General features: G+C 41.3%; 1 protein-coding gene across 1 annotated transcript in view; it reads right to left on the reverse strand.

Annotated features, from left to right (window-relative positions):
- pcloa (piccolo presynaptic cytomatrix protein a) overlaps positions 1-17,012 on the reverse strand; it is a 58,751-nt gene extending 41,739 nt beyond the window's left edge. Inside the window, exons 1-3 of the mRNA XM_044343238.1 lie at positions 16,583-17,012; positions 13,121-14,120; positions 10,430-11,461 (exon numbers count right to left, since the gene is read on the reverse strand). Of these exons, the coding sequence (XP_044199173.1) occupies positions 10,430-11,461; positions 13,121-14,120; positions 16,583-16,794 (2,244 nt within the window). The 5' untranslated portion in view covers positions 16,795-17,012. The remainder of the gene's footprint in view (positions 1-10,429; positions 11,462-13,120; positions 14,121-16,582) is intronic.
- Between the last annotated feature and the right edge of the window lie 1,068 nt (positions 17,013-18,080).

Below are 18,080 nucleotides of genomic sequence, written 5' to 3' on the forward strand. Positions count from 1 at the left end.
TGAGCATGCTCCGTAAAATGTAACAGGGAGCTAGCTGCTGGTGGCTAGCAGCTAGGCTAGTGGTTTCTAAAAGTTTTAAAAAAGTATCTTTTAGTGGCCACTTAGCAACTGTTTTCATTTTACAATTATCACCAAAGTACCACAATGATCCGTGTGCATTTTGCCTGCCTTCAGGGGGTAGATGTTATCTAATAGGGAAGCAGCAACTGGGCGGAAAATCTTCTGGCATCATTTCTTGGACATAAAATTTTCTGCCCCAGATCCAATTACTTTCGGCATGTGGTATCAACCAATCAGGTTCCACTGGGAAAAGCCAAATATATTACACACATACCACCGTACAGCAGAGAAAATGACGACCTTCGGTACACAGACAAAGATTGTAGGCATAGTCATTGCACATTTCTGTAATTATGTATGATTTATGTGAGAGTAACAACTGATATTTGTACACACAAACATGAACAACACAACAATAACAAAAGTTTTTCATTAAAGGGGCAGCACCCCAGCGCCCTTAATGGACCACACTTCCCTGGTTTCTGTCACCATTCTTTCTGAAAAGCCAAAAAGAATAGTTCAACACAGGAAATACACACTTCCTTGTCAAGAGATATATACCACTCTAATATTTGTCTGTTAAATATAAGCCTATGGCCAGCTGCTGGTTGTCTTGGCTTAGCATAAAACACAGGGTACAGCCAGGCTTTGTCCATTGGTAACAAAATCTGCCTCCCAGCATCTAAAGTCTTGTGAGTTGCCTGGCAACCTCACAAGGATGACAAGACTCCAGGAAGTCACTGTGCCCAGCCATAAAACCACAATTTGACATTTTTATATTTTATTTTTGTATGGATTTAAAAAAAACCAAACAATATACAGTGTTAATTAATTAGAGATGCTGTTAGGTGGATTTTGCTACCTTTGGAATAGGTAACAAAGAGCCAAGCTAGCTTTTCTTCACTATTTCCACTTTTAATGATAAGCTAAGCTAACCAGCAGCTACCTGTAGCCTTATATTTAACATACAAATATGAAAGTGGTATCAGTCTTCTTATCTAATGCTTTGCAAGAAAGTAAATAAGCATATTTCCGATGTCGAACGATTCCTTTAAACATGAGGACAGGTATCTACTATTGTACTGGTGAGTAAATATTGAACCTTATTGTTTTATCAAGAATTAAACGTGGGTTATTTTGTTAGTATGACATAACTACAGATCTTTGTAAGTTCTTCTGTGCCTCATGGGAAATACTTTTGTTGAATGTCAACAAAGGAATTGTTGTTATATACTGTTTCCAGATGATATGGACATTTTTATCCTGATAAAATCTACAGCCATCAACACGTCACATCACATTAGAATATAATCTTCAAAATTAGTATATGTCTGTAATGAAAAACAGTTTTTCACACTGACAGTTCCCCGATCATGAGATTCATGGCTTTGCAACACTGAAGTTCATTTGCATCAAGCACCACATAAATCCAGCAAAATACAGCATAATCTTTATTATATGAAAAATAATGATGCTGAAAGACTTGTGTCCTTTCTGCAGCGCTCACCTTTCAGTACTAAAGCTCTTGCTGGAATTAAAATCTGGAAGTCACTGCCCTTTTCTCGTTGATGAGTGTTGCTGAGTGGCCAACTTAATTATAATGCGCTAGACTGCAAGCAGAACATCACAGCATCAGCTCCTTTGCAAGCCAAAAAAGATCTTTGTCCTAATAAGTGTCCCAATGTTATAGATGTTTCCATCTCATGTTCAATGTGCTGTATCCACCCTTTTCAAGGAATCCATGCTCATGTGTTGATGTAATTCCCATTTGAATCATGGAACTTAATGTTATGTGAGTGGTGATAGCCTTAAGGTTGGAGAACTGGGCTTGAGACCAGAATATTGTTGGCTTTAATCCCAAAATAAGTAACAAATTCTATGAAAAAAGGCTCTGAGAAAAGTACTTTGAACCCTCAGATGCTTAGTAACCAGCACTAGAGGACTGAGGTTGTATCGGATGGGAATGTGTGTAAACGAAGGAGAGTAAAGCAGTGTTGCTGGAAACCAGAGCAAGCCTTCTGAGCAAACGCTCCCCGGATAAATGAAAGTTGAACAAAAGTTAATTATGCAATTCTATATACAAATCTTTTTTATGTGCCTTAAAGAGGACAGATGACAAACAAGAGCCTGAATGATTCTGTTATCTCTTGATAAGAGTGTCAGGTTATGCTGCTCCCTTGTGGATTGATATTCTCCTGCCAGGTGAGTGAAAAAGTGTCAGAATAGGGAGGGAAAAGACTGCATTCGTGTGTATAAATCTATGTTTTTAAAGTGGATCTGACACAAAGGAAGAGGTGTGAGAGAGTGCCTATATATACTCTAAGCCCTGGGATTAAGGAGAGGGAGGCATTTGTTTCAGGGCACTCTCTGTCTGCATCTGTGTTTGTTTATCCACTACCCACTTCGAAATCTGTCTGTATGTGTCAGTCTCTCATCTGAAATAGAGCAGGTTATTGAGTTTTGCACTCAAGGATTTTGTGAGTTTTCTTTCTTTTGTCGATGGCTGTTTTTTTAGTTGCTTCAGGTTTCCAATCCCTTAGTCATCCTACATTTCATATGTCACACGATGGACATTTTTATCAGAAGAGCCATACAAAATAAATGTATGCACATGTCTAAGTGGCCTAATCAAACCTCCAATCCATGTTATCATGACTGTTCCACTAAATATATTTTGTTTTCTACTATAAAAAAAGCACAACTCATCGATATTTTTAAGATTAAGGCTACGCTAATTAACATTTTTATGTTAACAATGGGTCAAATGACTGGAAGCAGTAAAAATGATAGCCCAAGCTCATAGTTTTGGTTTTATGGCCCACAAATTTACAGTTTTAATTCATTCTCATTGCTCTTATCAACCTTGTTTCCACTTGCAGGCTAGAAAACCAAATGGCAGACAGTTAAAGTTAGCAACTAGCTGGTGAACATAGTGGAAATTTAACAGCTAAAGAGCCAGATAGTATTTCCCTTAGTAGTCGCTAGAGACTAAAATACAGCTAAAAGGAGGGAGAATGTTAGATTTTAATCTATCAAATGAAAGTAGTCATGTGACAAAACCCCACAGTACTAGCCAATTCTGCAGCTTATCGTTTTGGTTTTACAGTCTGTAGATTACCTGTATGGTTCAGTTTTACTGCTTACATAAACCAAATTTCCAGCAGCAGGCAGCGGTTTTCAGCTAAATGTTCAAAAATAAAGCCACTGTACACTGCATGCCCAACACCAAACAGCAAACGCACAAAGTTAGCATCTACCTGGTGAAGAAAGTCAAACATTTAGCAGCAAAAGACATATTCTTCTCTGGAGCTGGTGGCTAACAGGAGAGCAGAGATAATACGGGAGTTAAATTCATCAGATGCCAGAAATACGACTCTAATGATGTGATCATTTTGCTGCATGTTTGCTGGACGTGTAAATAGGCAACTGTTTGCTATCTCTATAGCCATATTGACAAGGTGATAATATGCCAGATGATATACTTTAACTGGAATATCTATCTAATATCTCTTCGTCAGAGTACAGTTACTTCATACACGTCAATTTACGCCACCTGCAGGTGTGTGTAGCCTTGTCATCTGCTGATAAATGTGTTTACCACTACTAAGCTTATCAGTACAGGTGGACAGGGGAAATGTACCAGAGAAAAGGAGAGAAGAGACAGAAAACAACAAGAGGCAAAGAGGGGGGAGGAAGAGTCCCACACACTATTCCAATCAGTTTAAAGGTTAGGTGTAATGAGATGTGGGCTTCCGTTGACAAAAACATTTAGAAACCTGCTGTTGTTTAAAGGACCAGAGTGTACGATTTAGTGGCATCTAGCAGTGAGATTGCAGATTGCAACCAACCGAATACACCTCCCCTCCCCCTCCCCTTCCAAGTGTGTAGGAGAACCTACGGTATCAAATCATAATGTTTAAATATGATCTTGTGTAAAATCTCTAAAAAATGTGCAATAAACATTCTACCACATACAGTATGTGATTCTCACTTTCTAACTATATACAAATACATTTCAGTTAAGATATCACACAACATATGTAGCAACAAAAAATTTTTCTACCCTAACAGAAGCCTAACTAATAACAGACACAATTTAACACAGCAAGATGACTGCTAAGTTGAGTTTATGTGATTTCAAGTCTTTGCTGCCACCTATACGCTCAAATCTTTTATGATGTTACAATTCTTGCTTCATCAGATGTTTCTGCTTGACAGTAAATTATGCCTATAGGTGCTGTTAATGTGACTCACAGGCTTGAGTCATGCATGCTAAAACAAATCACAATAGTCAGGTTGTCATGGTCTGCGCTGCTTAGGGCAGCATGGGCTGGCAGCCATATCCTTTGTGACACCCTCCCCCTTCCTCTCAACTCCCCTGTTGAACTCGTCTCCCTGTCACATCTCTCTCATCTCTTCTCTTCTCTGTTTTAGACCTGTCCTCCACGTTCAAGTTATCTGTCTGTGTGTTTGCTATTCATTTCACAGCTCTCATACATCTTTTTCTGTCTTTATAAAGATAGACACTGTTATTTTTTTTCAGATATTTGCTAATTTCACATCTGTAAATGCATAAAATAGGGCAGTTTGTGACTATGTTTCTTGGCTGTTTCTTACAATTTGTCAATCCAACAAATGCCTTCCAGCTGCACCATTTCTATATTCTCCAATAAGGATGAAAGGCACTACTTTAAATGTTAAAAAAAGCTAATCCACTTGCCTCTCAGGTTATTTAATGCACCAAAAGGATTTTTGGAGGCGAAGCCATTTCCTAATCCAAGCTCTATGTTTAGCCTCAACTACTGAATATCAATTTTTGGTGAGGGAGTCAGAGTCAGACACAAAACCAACTTGCTGTTTCAACTCTCAAAGAATGTCCTACCACTGCAGTAAAGTGTGTATTGAGGGGGGAAGAGAACAGCAACAGCCAGCATGTAAATACAGTATAACACCTGTGCTAACTTGATGAGGTCGGTGCCAGAACGTGTGTGTTTTCAAGTGTCTGTCTGTGTCTGCCTGCTTGTCCCTGCCTCTCTGTCTCACCAGGGCTCAGTGCTGGCACACATGATGTCTTGGCTTTTTCCTCCGCTTTCTTGGCACCAAAGGCTCTGTGACAAAAATGTGGCCCTTGCTAAGCATACAAGCACCAGTAAATTAGAAGGGGGGTAATTGGAAATCATTCTGGAGTAGAGCTGGGGAAAAAAAGGAGAAGGAGGTTGCTTGCAGTGCCTAAGGATAATTAATTTCAATCACAATTTTTAAATAAAAGGTATCACTTGTCATTGGTTGAACAAGAAATCCTAGATCTGCTTAATACAGCAGTTTTTTAGTCTGAAAGTACAATAGCATGTGCAGTATATTCATATTTATATTGTGTACCAACATTTATACTGCCAAATTAACTAAAATACCTTTCCAACAGACATATTCTTTTCTGAGGCATGTACACGCACACAAACACACTTTAATGTCTAAAAATACAACCGATCTCAAGCCTTCAAATGTAGCCATGTGCGGGACTCTGTGGGGAGCTTGGTACAGCAGAAAGACCCTTTTAAAAGGAGGAAATATGAAAGAGGGAACACAAAAGGGCTACAAAGAGACTAAAGAGAGTGTCTGTGAGAGCGAGAGCTGCCCTGCAGTTGCTTGTGTTCTCCCCTTTGTGGCTCTTTTGTGGCTGTGACTATTTCTGTACACTTCAGCCTCCTGGGCAAGTGATGGGAGAGCTGTGAGGCAACTGGACTGTATAGGCTAGATGCAGACTAACCTGAGTTCCACACAATCGGGGGTTTAACCACAATAAACAAGGGATTCATGTAACAGATGGATGGTTGTAAAGAAGAAAACTAACTAAATCAGGCCAGCCCTTTGCTGCGTATGACAGTCAGATAACACCAAAGGCTGTTAGTGTACTGTAGATTTACATGTGTGTATATATGACCATGGAGCAAACCTTTATCTGCCAGTGCAGACTCAAGAGGGTTCAGACTGTGGGAGGAAGCGTGGGCACAACCACGGAATAACAATGAGTGAGGAAGACACCGGAAACACCACGCACTGAGTGAGTGTGTGAGTGTGTGAACGAGTGTGTGTTAGCATATCAGGCATCAGGGACATAAGGATCTGCAGGATGTCAGCCTATCAAAACAAACACACATAAATAGCCACAATTGTGAGGACATTGAATTGACTTACATTATTCATTGGATCGTTATATGCCTAAAACCAATCCTTAACCTAAGCATAAGAAACAAGTCTTAAAATAAATTGTTGTCTTTGTGCGGACTAGATTTTTGTTCCCAGATAGGAATAAAAGTCCCCAGAAATGCATGAACAAATTCTTCTCGCCATAATGTGATTAACACAATTACATTTTCAGAAATAAATTTGTCTGCTGTCTCACCCAGAGTCAGTGGAAACACTACACTACTAGATCCATCATATGTGAGCATCATGCATTCATCAAATCAAAACCTGCCTTATTTACACATTATGCAAATGTTATCTGTATGTTTTGTTCATTTATCATGCGTGAAAGGAATGTAAAAATATGACATTGTCCTTCTTAAGCTTCACATGTGCTGAGTGTTGTGACTGCACCCAGAATCTCAAATGTCCCATAATCAGTTTTGTAAATTCTCACAATTGTCCTGTGAACGGAAACCATAATTTGATGACTATATAGTTAGCTAATAAGTGAGGAATGTTATAATGATTAAAAATTGAGGCCTGGGAGACCATTTGGTATATTACTAAATAGCAAAGCATTATCTTCTGTATACGCACAGTAATGTAGTGGTAAATAAAAAAGTCAGACTTAAAATATGTGTAAACTGGACTCAAGTGCATTCAGCTACATCACTCTATCTATGATAAGATCTTAAGCTCCAGGCTTAATATGAACCACAGATTTTTATTAAGCTTCAAAATGGGAAGAACTCAGTGGCTGTGACTCAATATTCCTTGGAGCTTGATGAGAAAGTTGAGATCTAGTTAGTGCTCTTGGTGTAGGTGATACAGGATATAGCTCAAAGCCTCCTCTCTTAGCTTGGATTCTTTGATTCGCGCTTGTTAGCAAAGTGATGCCTCTCCCATTTTACATAAGACTTCTCCGACGAGCACGCTCATTACTGATAAGGGCAACATGACATGGAGCCTGAGCTACAGTAACATCGCTGAGCAGCACTAGACGCAGACACACATTTACAGACTTTCCCTACATCAAAGGAAGTGACAGTAAGAAAAGCAGAGGATAGCACCACTAAGGGAGAGTCTCACAAAGAGAAACCACTGTTTAAAAGGAGGATAAGTACAAGAAACCACAGGCATTAAGTGAGTCTCCTCTAGGACTTATAAAGATAGGAAAAGATTAAAGGATACAGAGGAAGAAGATGCAGAACAGAGGGAACTTATTCAAGGTGTTGGGAAAAGGTGACAAAAAAGAAACAGAGAGAAAAAGATAGAAAGAGATGTAAAGCTGCGACATAAAAAAGAGAGAGCAAAACCATTAGGGTAAGTGCTTTTCCTTCTGGGGAGCCTATTTTCACAACTCATATTGATGGGGATTAAGCATAGACACCTGAGTCTAGGATCAAACCTCAATAGAAATGAGAAGCGTCCTGTTGCCCTTTAAATCCTTTCAGGAAAGAGAGATTAGGCCTACACACGCACACGTGTTGACTCTTACAGTATCCATACACCTCTCATTCTTTACATTGTTAATGATGGCCGTCCCAGTCTGCATCACACCCAGCTAACTCAACAATCTTACAAATAACACACACACACATACACACACTCTGACCCACTCACATGCGTCAGCAAAGAACCCTTGCTGACAGCCGACATTATGACAGCGAATGACACAGAAGTGAGGCACAGTACGTAGGGCGTAGATGACTCAACCAAGGTGTCGTGTATGAGTGTGTGTCTTCTACAGCCGTATTCCACAAGGTACTTCTGTTGTGAGATTTAACTTCAGGTTCAATTAAATGCAATTATTTTCTGTGAAGTATTAATCTTATTCAGTCCTGGATGAATCTTGCTCCAATTAAACTTTTTTTTTTTTAATTCTTGCTAAATCATTCTTAAAAACAAAACTAGGCTGACTAATCTGGTTTTAAGACAAGATGTTGTTGAAAGGGCTAATCTATATCCAATTACAGCATCAGTGGCTAGGATGCCCATCTCTCCCAGCATAATTACATTTTTCCCCATGCTTGGCCTCAATTAAGTGATTGTGCAGTTCAGCTCCTCATTATCCTAGCAAGCGTGTACAATTAAGAGCTGTAGAAAAGAACAAGAACCTGGAAACTTAAAAGGACATGAGTCCTTAATAGTGTTCTCACTATTGTAAACGGATGGTGGCCATCTTGTTTTGGAATACTACCAATAGGGAAGGAATATGTTATACCCATTTCCTTAGACGATTCATTCAAGAATAAGAAATATTCTTCATTCCATAGAAATAAGTAGGGTTGGGCAATATATCGATATTATATCAATATTGTGATATGATACTAGATATTGTCTTAGATTTTGGATAGTGTAATGTCATGATATGGCATAAGTGCTGTCTTTTCCTGGTTTTAACAGCTGCATTGCAGTAAAGTGATGTAATTTTCTGAACTCACCAGACTGTTCGAGCTGTTCTGTTATTTGCCTTTAACTACAGTCATCCCTACAATATTGCTGTAATATCAATATCGAGGTATTTGGTCAAAAATTATCATGATATTTGATTTTGCCCATATCACCCAGCCCTAGAAATAAGTAAATACTCAAATATACTGTAAGAGTGAATTCTATATTTGTGTGATAACATTACTACAATAAGGGGATGGGAGATTAAAAACACTGATGAGACTGTCATTCCAGTTTTTCAATGTCCAGGAGCTATACTGGCAAACATTTTACAGTATAGGTTCACAGATTTCACTGTGCTGACCTGAACAAAATGTGTACATTATTTTCATTTATAGGTTTCATCTTCATATTTGAGCAAAACTAATGTAAATAAAAGGAAAATCTATATTTTTTTTTAGAAAACAATATCCTTTTGCCATTTCCTTTTACAAAATAACAGCTGATTTCCCATGAGAACTGAAATTTCTGTACATCGTTGTGGCGGAGTTGTGAGGTTCATTCCCAGCTTAGTTACTTGCTGTTACAGAAGGCTCTTCAGAGAGCCGGAAATAATCAGCAGATTACTAAAGACACACTTAAACCGCCAGCTAACAAAGTAGCTAACACGTGAAGCCTGGATAGAGCTGCTGGTTGACAAACATGTGAGCGTGCCCTGAATCACATGACTATGTCAAGAGGATATCATCAAACGCCCCAAGTGGCCTACGGCTTTAGTTAATTTATCACGCATGGCTGATAATTTTCAATGAGTGTGTAAATTATAAGCAGCACAGTACATAGACAATAACTAGGCTACTTTGTGTGGAATATTGAGTGGGTGTAGCATATGTGAATATGTTTTGCCTGCATGCTGAGAAACCAACTCAACCGAAAGCACTTTTTGGCCCCTATTCCTTTAATATACTGGTCCTACACCATAGAGTACCATCTGTCTTGTGATGGTGCTTCCATATGAGACAACACACCACGATAACACCAGCGAACCGGTTCCCACACCTAACGGAAGATAAGCAGGCCAAAAGTGTTTGGTTTCCACGTCATCATTAGGCAAGCGAATGTGATGAATGAACACACTCTCACATACACAACCAAACATTTGTCTTTACATATTTTTTACAGTGCAAGCATGCATCCGACTTCATAATAAAAAAAATACTAACCATAAGATGTAAGTCCTGCACTCTAAACACAGCTGAACAACAAGCACACACACATACTGTACCCACACATGCACACAGTATTTAGTTTCAGTGTCAAGTGTCAATTGTTTAAAGTGCTCTTTGATGATGGGATGTCAATTTAAACAACCTAATTTATCTTCGCATTACTGACCGCCCTCTCCACCAAAGAAAGCTTGATAATGAAACTGGCACTTTAAAATGCAGCATAATTGACCGCATCCATTCATTCAGTCATCAAGCATGTGCAGACGACATTATTGTTTATTTGGGCTCGACTAATGTACTTAGTATAACTATTAACATGCTCTCCTCTTCTCGGAGCACTCTGCTAGATGAAAGTGAGGAAAAATGCACAGCTGAAAACTCTGCCGCTCCTGATGGTATCTTTACAGTGACCTATTTCAATGAAACATGTAGAGGATGTTTGCGTTCTATTTATATACGAAAGAATGCATAAATTACTGGTAGGTGCAGTGTGTTGAAAACACATGAAGCTGCGGGTCTTAAAAACACTGCAATTCTAGTACTGCAAGTTTTCTTACCTCTCCTAAATGGGGAGTAGGATTAAATCCACACAGATTGCACACTGTTTTCTTGCACTCGGTGCAGAGGCTGTAGTTGGGTGTGTCTGCTGATCCCACATTCAGGTCCACATTACAGAGAGGGCAGCTTTCCTTGGTTACGGGGGCTGAAGCAGGAGCAGGTTCAGCTGCCGGGACCTTCTCCTCCCGCTCCACGGATATGGTCCTGGGGGCTCTCTTGGTTTTAGCAGGTGGGGTGTCAGGAGCAGAGTCCGAATCAGGGGGCGACCCAGGAGCAGAGAAGGGGGAATCAGGAGGTGAGCCGGGGCCAGAATCCGGAGGGGAACCTGGTCCGGAGTCGGCGGGAGAGTCTGGCGGTGACCCAGGAGGAGAATCCTCCGCTGCCTTCTCATCCTCTCCAGTGACAAGATTGGTGGCTGAGCTCAAGAGGGACGATCCGAAGCTGAACATTTGAGACGCAGCAGCTGGAGGTTTTGCTGATTCTGTCAACCCTCCTAAACCTCCAAACAACTTCCCAGTCACTCCTGAATCCTGCTGCTTTGGTGCAGCCTGCGCTTGAGGCTTTGACGATTCCATCAATCCACCAAACCCGCCAAACAGTTTCCCTGTAACGGACTCTCCAGCTTGTGAAGACGCTGCAGGAGGTTTGGCTGCGTCTGTCAAGCCTCCAAGACTGATACCTCCTAACCCCCCAAAGAAACTGGACTCCTGTTTGGCTTTAGCTGGAGACTGCTGGGGACTAGACTTCTGCTGAATGGGGCGGCCTGTCTTGGGATCAATTTTGGGTGATCCTGCCGCTGAGGAGCTTGGAGAAAGTGGTCCTGGAGAGCTGGGGGATTTCTGCCTCGGTGTTGTTGGCGGCGTTAACCCTTGGTCAGTGGTACTTTGCTGCTTTATCAGCAGCTTGCCAGGCTTGCCAGGTGTCTGTCTCTGAGGCGAGGGCGGGGCTGAGCCTTGTTTGGGCTTGCCAGGGGGATCCATTCCTCCCATCGCTCGCTGCATCTGGCAGTTCAGACACAGCCACTCTTTACCCTGTGGATGAAGCAGAAGATAAGTTAGATTTTGACTAGAACAAATAAACACAAATGAGCACAGACATCAATGGCATGGGTAATTACAGTATATAGACAAGCAAGCATAGCCAATTAAACCCCTAAACCATTTTTCTTCTTGTTTAGCACACAAAAAAGAACAAATTCAGAGACATGTCCATTAATTAGTCTTTCAAATGATGTGGAATCCTGTTTTCCCAGCCAAATTGCTTCTTATAGCATGAAAGAATTAAAATCTGGCAACAGTTACATAAATACTAATCATTTTTTATCTATAAAGGTTCATATTTGGGAAATACTGTATTTTTTTGTTTTGTTTTGATTAAATTAGGATAAAAACCTATCATTGCAACACGATTGTTTTAATTTAGCAATGACACAACCAGAGGAACGTTTTCTGTGAAAAAGTAATTATATTACACAGACTGTAGCAATAAGGCAAATACTAATACTGATTTTTTTATTCTGTTTATCATCTGTATCCATTCAGACCATGATAAACAGTTGCCTTCCATTGTCTTGGTTCTGAGCATATAGTTTATCCCCGCACCTGTCCCCCCCACCCCCACAGAAAACAACCTGGCTACACCACAGTGCTCTTTGTTTAGTGTACAGGATATCTTCTTGTGCAAACCATTTGAAATAGCCAATGTTGACAGTTTGATCACTATCTACAACAGAACAATGTGCATATTTTCTGTGCACAATAGTACTTATTGCATATGATCTCAACAGGGATAAGGTCAATTCAACCAACAACATTCAAGTGGTAAAGCGTTTATTCTAAATTTTATAGGCCTTGTTGTGAAAATCAAGTAAAATCTCCTTCCTGAGTTGATCAATCTGCCAAGAAACTGACCTCAACCTTGATCTGAATAGTAACAAATTCCAAGAACAAGCTCAAGCAGAAGGAATCAGTCATACTGCTGGGCAGTAATAATGGCCCACCAGCGTTTACCGTCCATGTGTGACTGAGTTTCGTCACTGCCTAGCACGCTATCTTCCTGTGGCCATGACATGAGTCACCTTGATCAACATTCCCTGGGTCCATATGGTCCCTCTTCTCCTCAAATCGTGTGCCACTCTTATGAGATGCAATCCCTTTGCCAGGCTCAGAGAATAGCATTATGCTGTTAACAGACTAGTAATGGATTCAACTATACTGTAAAATTATACACTCATTTTGTTTAATTTGTATGCTAAAACTATACTGTTTTATCTAACAAATGAAATATCCCCATTTTTTCATATCAGTTTGTCAGAAAAGATATTTTTTAAGTCTGAATGCTAGAGTAAATAATTTTTTAGGGTTATGTTTTTGCAGTGTAATGTGTATTTAGCAAATTGATTGGATAATTTCATATTTAACACATAGAAAATGTAATAATGTATGACCTATCCTTCCCTCTGCCATCAATAATATGGGCTGTCTTGGATATTATTAGTGTCAACAATATTCCAGTATACCCAACAGTCTAAAACAATTAGACATTCATCAATTGGAAACCGACAGCTACATACAAAATGCTGACATCCAAATAATTAATTATAGAACCTTATTGAAGTCATGGTAAACAGTTTTAAAACTTTGAAAGGAAAATAAGACAGAAGAAAATAAAAGAAAGTAATTAGCTCTTACCGCTGAGTCTGGGGGGCTGAACCCACAGAGGCTGCAGACCTGGCTCTTACACTCAGTGCAGTTATTGTAATTAGGCGGGTCCTTAGACCCAGTGTTCAGCTGGGTGGTCTTACACAATGGACAGAGTCCACCTCCAGGCTTTCCAGCCCCCTGCTGACCTGGAGGCCCTCCACTCTTAGCTGGGTCCACAGGATGGGCCCCAGGGCCTGGTGGCCCTTGCTGCTTGGGTCCAGGCTTCCCAGGCCCCTGTTGTGGGGGGGCACCTTTTTGCTGTGGAGGACCACCTGGTTTGGCACCTTGACCCGGTGGTCCTTGACCTGGTCTGGGTGCCTGCTGTCCAGGGGGTCCTTGACCTGGTCTGAGTGCCTGTTGTCCAGGGGGTCCTTGACCTGGTCGTCCACCCTGACCTGGCCTGGGGGCCTGCCCAGGGGGTCCTTGGCCAGGAGGACCCTGAGCTGATTTGGGCCCCTGGCCTGGTGGTCCCTGACCTTGCCTGGGTCCCTGCCCAGGGGGCCCTTGCCCTGGCCTTGGCCCCTGTCCAGGGGGGCCCTGACCCTGTCTCTGGGGTCCTCCCTGTTGTGGTCCCTTTGGACCTGGCCCTTGTTGAGGGCCCTTGCCTGATGGCTTTCCTCCAGGTGTTGTAGATGTGTCTCCCTCCTCCTCATCCCCAAAGAGTCCAAGCTTGGGCATGTTGACAGAATCGCCCATGGAGGATATGGAGGAGGAGACAGAGGAAGTCATAGATGACACAGCACTAAGGGGGTTGGCCCCGCTGAGGAAGCTGGAGCCAAACATGCCGGATGACTTGCTGGCAGTGTCTTTTGGCTCCTGCCGGAATCTGGATTCAAAAAGGCTGAGGGATGAGGGGCTGCGGCCCGGTGAGGGCTTGCCAGCTGGACCCTGGTTGAAGGCGTCAACAGTGCGGCTCTTACTGAGACCTGTTGGGCCCCTGGAGGCCCCTACCGGCTGGGATTGCTGCTGGGCATCAGATTCTGAAGGTCTGAGAAAGAGAAAAAATAGAACAGAGATTGTAAGCACTGATGTTATTTTTTTATACATATATTTTTATACATATATATTTTTGGGGGTACTGTATGCCTTTATTGGATAGTGACAGTTGAGATATCACAGGAAACAAGGAGAGAGAGATGCAGCAGTGGGCTTCCAGGGCGCGCCAGCACTGCTGTTATTGCTACTGTTCATTAGTGTTTACTTTGGCAAAATGCGAAATAGTCTTATAAGCCAAGTCCACACTGACTCTCATCTGACCCGGTGCCAAAATGAAAATAACAGACCTAACTGTGAACTAGACTTTATGATGTGGATAGTTCTGAAATTTACTTTAGCTCTTATGACTACCTTATCTGTTAATGTCATTATAATTTGTCTTGTGGTTATCAGTTGAAATAAAAATCACAAAGACCATGGCCTGAATAGCTTTTTCTGTTGAATTATTGACTCCAACCTGGTTTTGTGAAAACTCAAATAAGACACACTCCCTCACACTGTCTAAAATAATCCTATAAATAAATTAACAGTAGACTGACATGAACCAACTACACATACAGTATCTCCCTCTATGACTGCTTAGTATTTAAGATTATCAATAAATGAGATTACATAAAACAACCATGTAGACTGGATACATATGGTGAAACAGAATTATTGTAAATGTGGATGGTCATCATCTACTTTGTCTGCCAACTATGTCATTAAAATTTTCAATCCATTTGGCTTTTTAAAAAAATCTCAAACAGTATTGCTTAGGATATTGTCCAACTCCCTTGTAGCATCATTGTGCTAATAACAAAAGTTAAGATGATGGCACTGGCTCTATGATCTCAGGCCTTTTCAACACATCAGTGAACACTGATGATGTGTAGGTAGCAGCCCCGGGGTAAAGCTGACAGGAAAGTGAATACCGCTGAATGACACAGAGTGTAGATCATAGAGACAGAGAGGGAAACGCTGCACTCCATAGGGGTAAACTGAGACGTCTTTGTTAGCTTAGGCTGAGAGGCAACATAGACAACCTACACACACTTTGCCAAGCACACACGTGAAAGTCGACAGGATCCTTAGAGAAATGCATCAATGGACTAATGGACTGACTGGTTTTCTTATTCACTGATGATATGTGTATGCAACATATACAGAGGTACTGGTGACTGCTGCTGTTTGCAAGTCCCTGGTGCCTCTGCTATTATATCTGATATAAATAACCCTCCAAGGCAATAAAGTTTAATACAGTAATGAAAACGGCGATCGGATTATTCATAAAAGGAACACTGAGTAATGTCTGACTTTACAATGTAAGCAGCAGCAAACATCACAAGTAGTGGCGTTGCAATACCAGCTGTTGACTAATCCACTGCAGCGTGGATTTCAGTACCACGGACAGCGACCAAACTCATAAGACTGATGCCTCAACAGCAGAAAAATGAAAAATCCTCCGTTTTTAAATAAAGAAAAAGCAGAAAGCAGCAGGAGGGAAGTCTGTGAGCGATGACATTAACGCTGCTGTTCTATTTATAGTCATATTAATATTGATGCACCCCTCCCCCCATCTCCAGCTCAGATATAAATAACAATTCTTTCAATTGGAGCTAATTAACGACACCGCACATCATGCCATTCCGTCTGACATCGAGGAATCTTTCACGATTATATGAACTATAATGAAAATCTGAAGCACAATGGCAGTGGCGGCGTATTGTTTTCATTTGCAGCTTTCTGCCTCCCTCTCCACAACACAGCACATTTCCGATTGAAACCCAATCTCGCGCTAATACTGAAGTAGACAGTCGAATCGGCAAAATTAGGAAAGCGGACACAAGTAAGGGATTTGTTTTTGCTGGGTGTTAAGGCGTCGTTCAGATGAAAGAAAAAATACACTGGGCACGACAGATTTTCTTACCCAGCAGGCATTTCGAAAATTTCGCACAAATACTGGAGGTGTGTCTCCTACTCTCTGATCTCACACAGAGAGACAGACGAACCGCGGACGCTGACACAAACAATTCACCGATTTAGACTCGTTTCATATATTACATCTTCGAAATTAATCATTTGCTGAGTGGTAAAAACGAGGCTTGTGCATCCCTGTGAAAAAAAACAGAAGATACACAACGTTCAAAGCCGCAGCTTATCAATTGGATGTGTTCGTTACAAATAAGAGCTACCATGTATTGGACGAGAGAGACAACAGAATTTCTCAATCATACAGATCATCAGATGTTAATGATAATCCATTAAAGTGAGCTCTAAGAATGGATTCATGTCTTGGTGCGGTTGGGGGGGATTAATATGGGCGTGAACGGGCTCCCTGCCTCCTTATATCAGCTTCCCAAATGATGCTGCACACCACCACAACACGTCCATTCGTTCTCATCTCACGTATTGTCTGGTTAGTGTGGATATTTTAAATGCATCATAAATTGCTGATATATAAAAAAGCCCTGCCTTCGTGCAGCTGCTGCGCCTCCGGGCTGCCTGCTTTGCGCCCTTGACATCGCCGCGGCGAGCTGCCTCCTCTCCTCCTCGCTGAGTTCACTAGGGTTGACCGGAGTCCCATCGGGGACCCGGACGAAGCCGCCCTTCCCGTCAGGTGCCAGCCCCTCCGGTAGCCCAGACAGCGGCCCTTCGCCTCCTTCCAGGCTCGCCTCGTTCCCCATGATCGACCCCTCCCGTCCCCTGTATTCGGATCAATGCACGATCCGAGCTGTCTCCGCGTTTTTATCTCCAAAGTGCGCAGCGAAGACGGTGTTTCTCGGTGTCTCGGAACATCTCAGATGATTTATTTTAAGTGGTTACTTTCCTTCCCTGTCCTGCCTTTCCATTTCCCTCGTTACTCCTTGTTTTTCTGTGTCGCGCATCTCTGCAGCTGCACACCAGTCACCACAGTTTTCCGTGAGGGGGGTCTCTCCGTTTTACTACTGTTCGTAGTCACAAAAGGTGGTTTCCGGACGATCTTACTAAATAAAATTCCTGATTAACTGGTATAAGTGTGGGGGGTATTTGCATTTTATGCAATTGCAACATACCTAAACAAAATAATGAGGAGCTTGTAGTTAAAATAACAATTAAACAACAAAATAATTGGCCAAATAATTCGTCTAGATAAGTTGGAAATAATTCTACTTGGCTTCAAAAATCTGGAAGCAATTTGTAGTTTTGCTCAGACACCCTAATCCTCTATTTAACCTCTAATATGACCAGTTTTCTGCTTTTATATCGAAGCCAAAACTGTATCACTTCCGTTTTTTTCTATGTAATATTGGGTGTCTTGACGCAGATTCTCCAGCAGCCCCTCCGCTTTCCTGCCCACCGCGCATGTTCCGCCTCTGACAGGTGATCAGAAGACATCAGCGGAGGAAAATGTGTTTTTAAAGGGGACTAACTCGGCTAAATGCGTCTGGTTTGACTGTTTAGAGAGAAAATGGGGGACAGTTGGGGTCAGTGATGCTTTTCCTTTTTTTTTTGTCTTTTAGTCATATTCTGGTTTTAAAGTAGAAAAAACAAAACAAATGAGAGAGTTGTAAATATTGTTTGTGGGTCAAGTATCTGGGGCTCCAGTCAAAGGCTTGTGGGAATGTGTATATACTGTATGAACGCACACATATGCACATCACATCTTCACACACAAGTCTCTGATGTGATATCCCAGGATCAGAATCATTCTTTTTGGGCTTCAGATAAGCAGTAACTTTACCTTTATTCATCCAATTTAATTCCAAAATGCCATATATTTATTTTAAATGGAAACTATTCTAACATAAAATATTAACAGATACTGTAGGAAGTCTTTGAAGGTCTTCAGATGACTCATAACATGAATAACATTTCATATGCTTTGTTGTTTTTTTTCCAGTCAGAAGTTGCAGGATGTCTCATTTTATATGTAAACTCTTAATCTTCTCAGATATGTTAATGTGCAGCAGAGGGCTGACAGAAGCATGTG

This window comes from Thunnus albacares, chromosome 23, assembly GCF_914725855.1.
Source record: "Thunnus albacares chromosome 23, fThuAlb1.1, whole genome shotgun sequence".
Taxonomy (NCBI): domain Eukaryota; kingdom Metazoa; phylum Chordata; class Actinopteri; order Scombriformes; family Scombridae; genus Thunnus; species Thunnus albacares.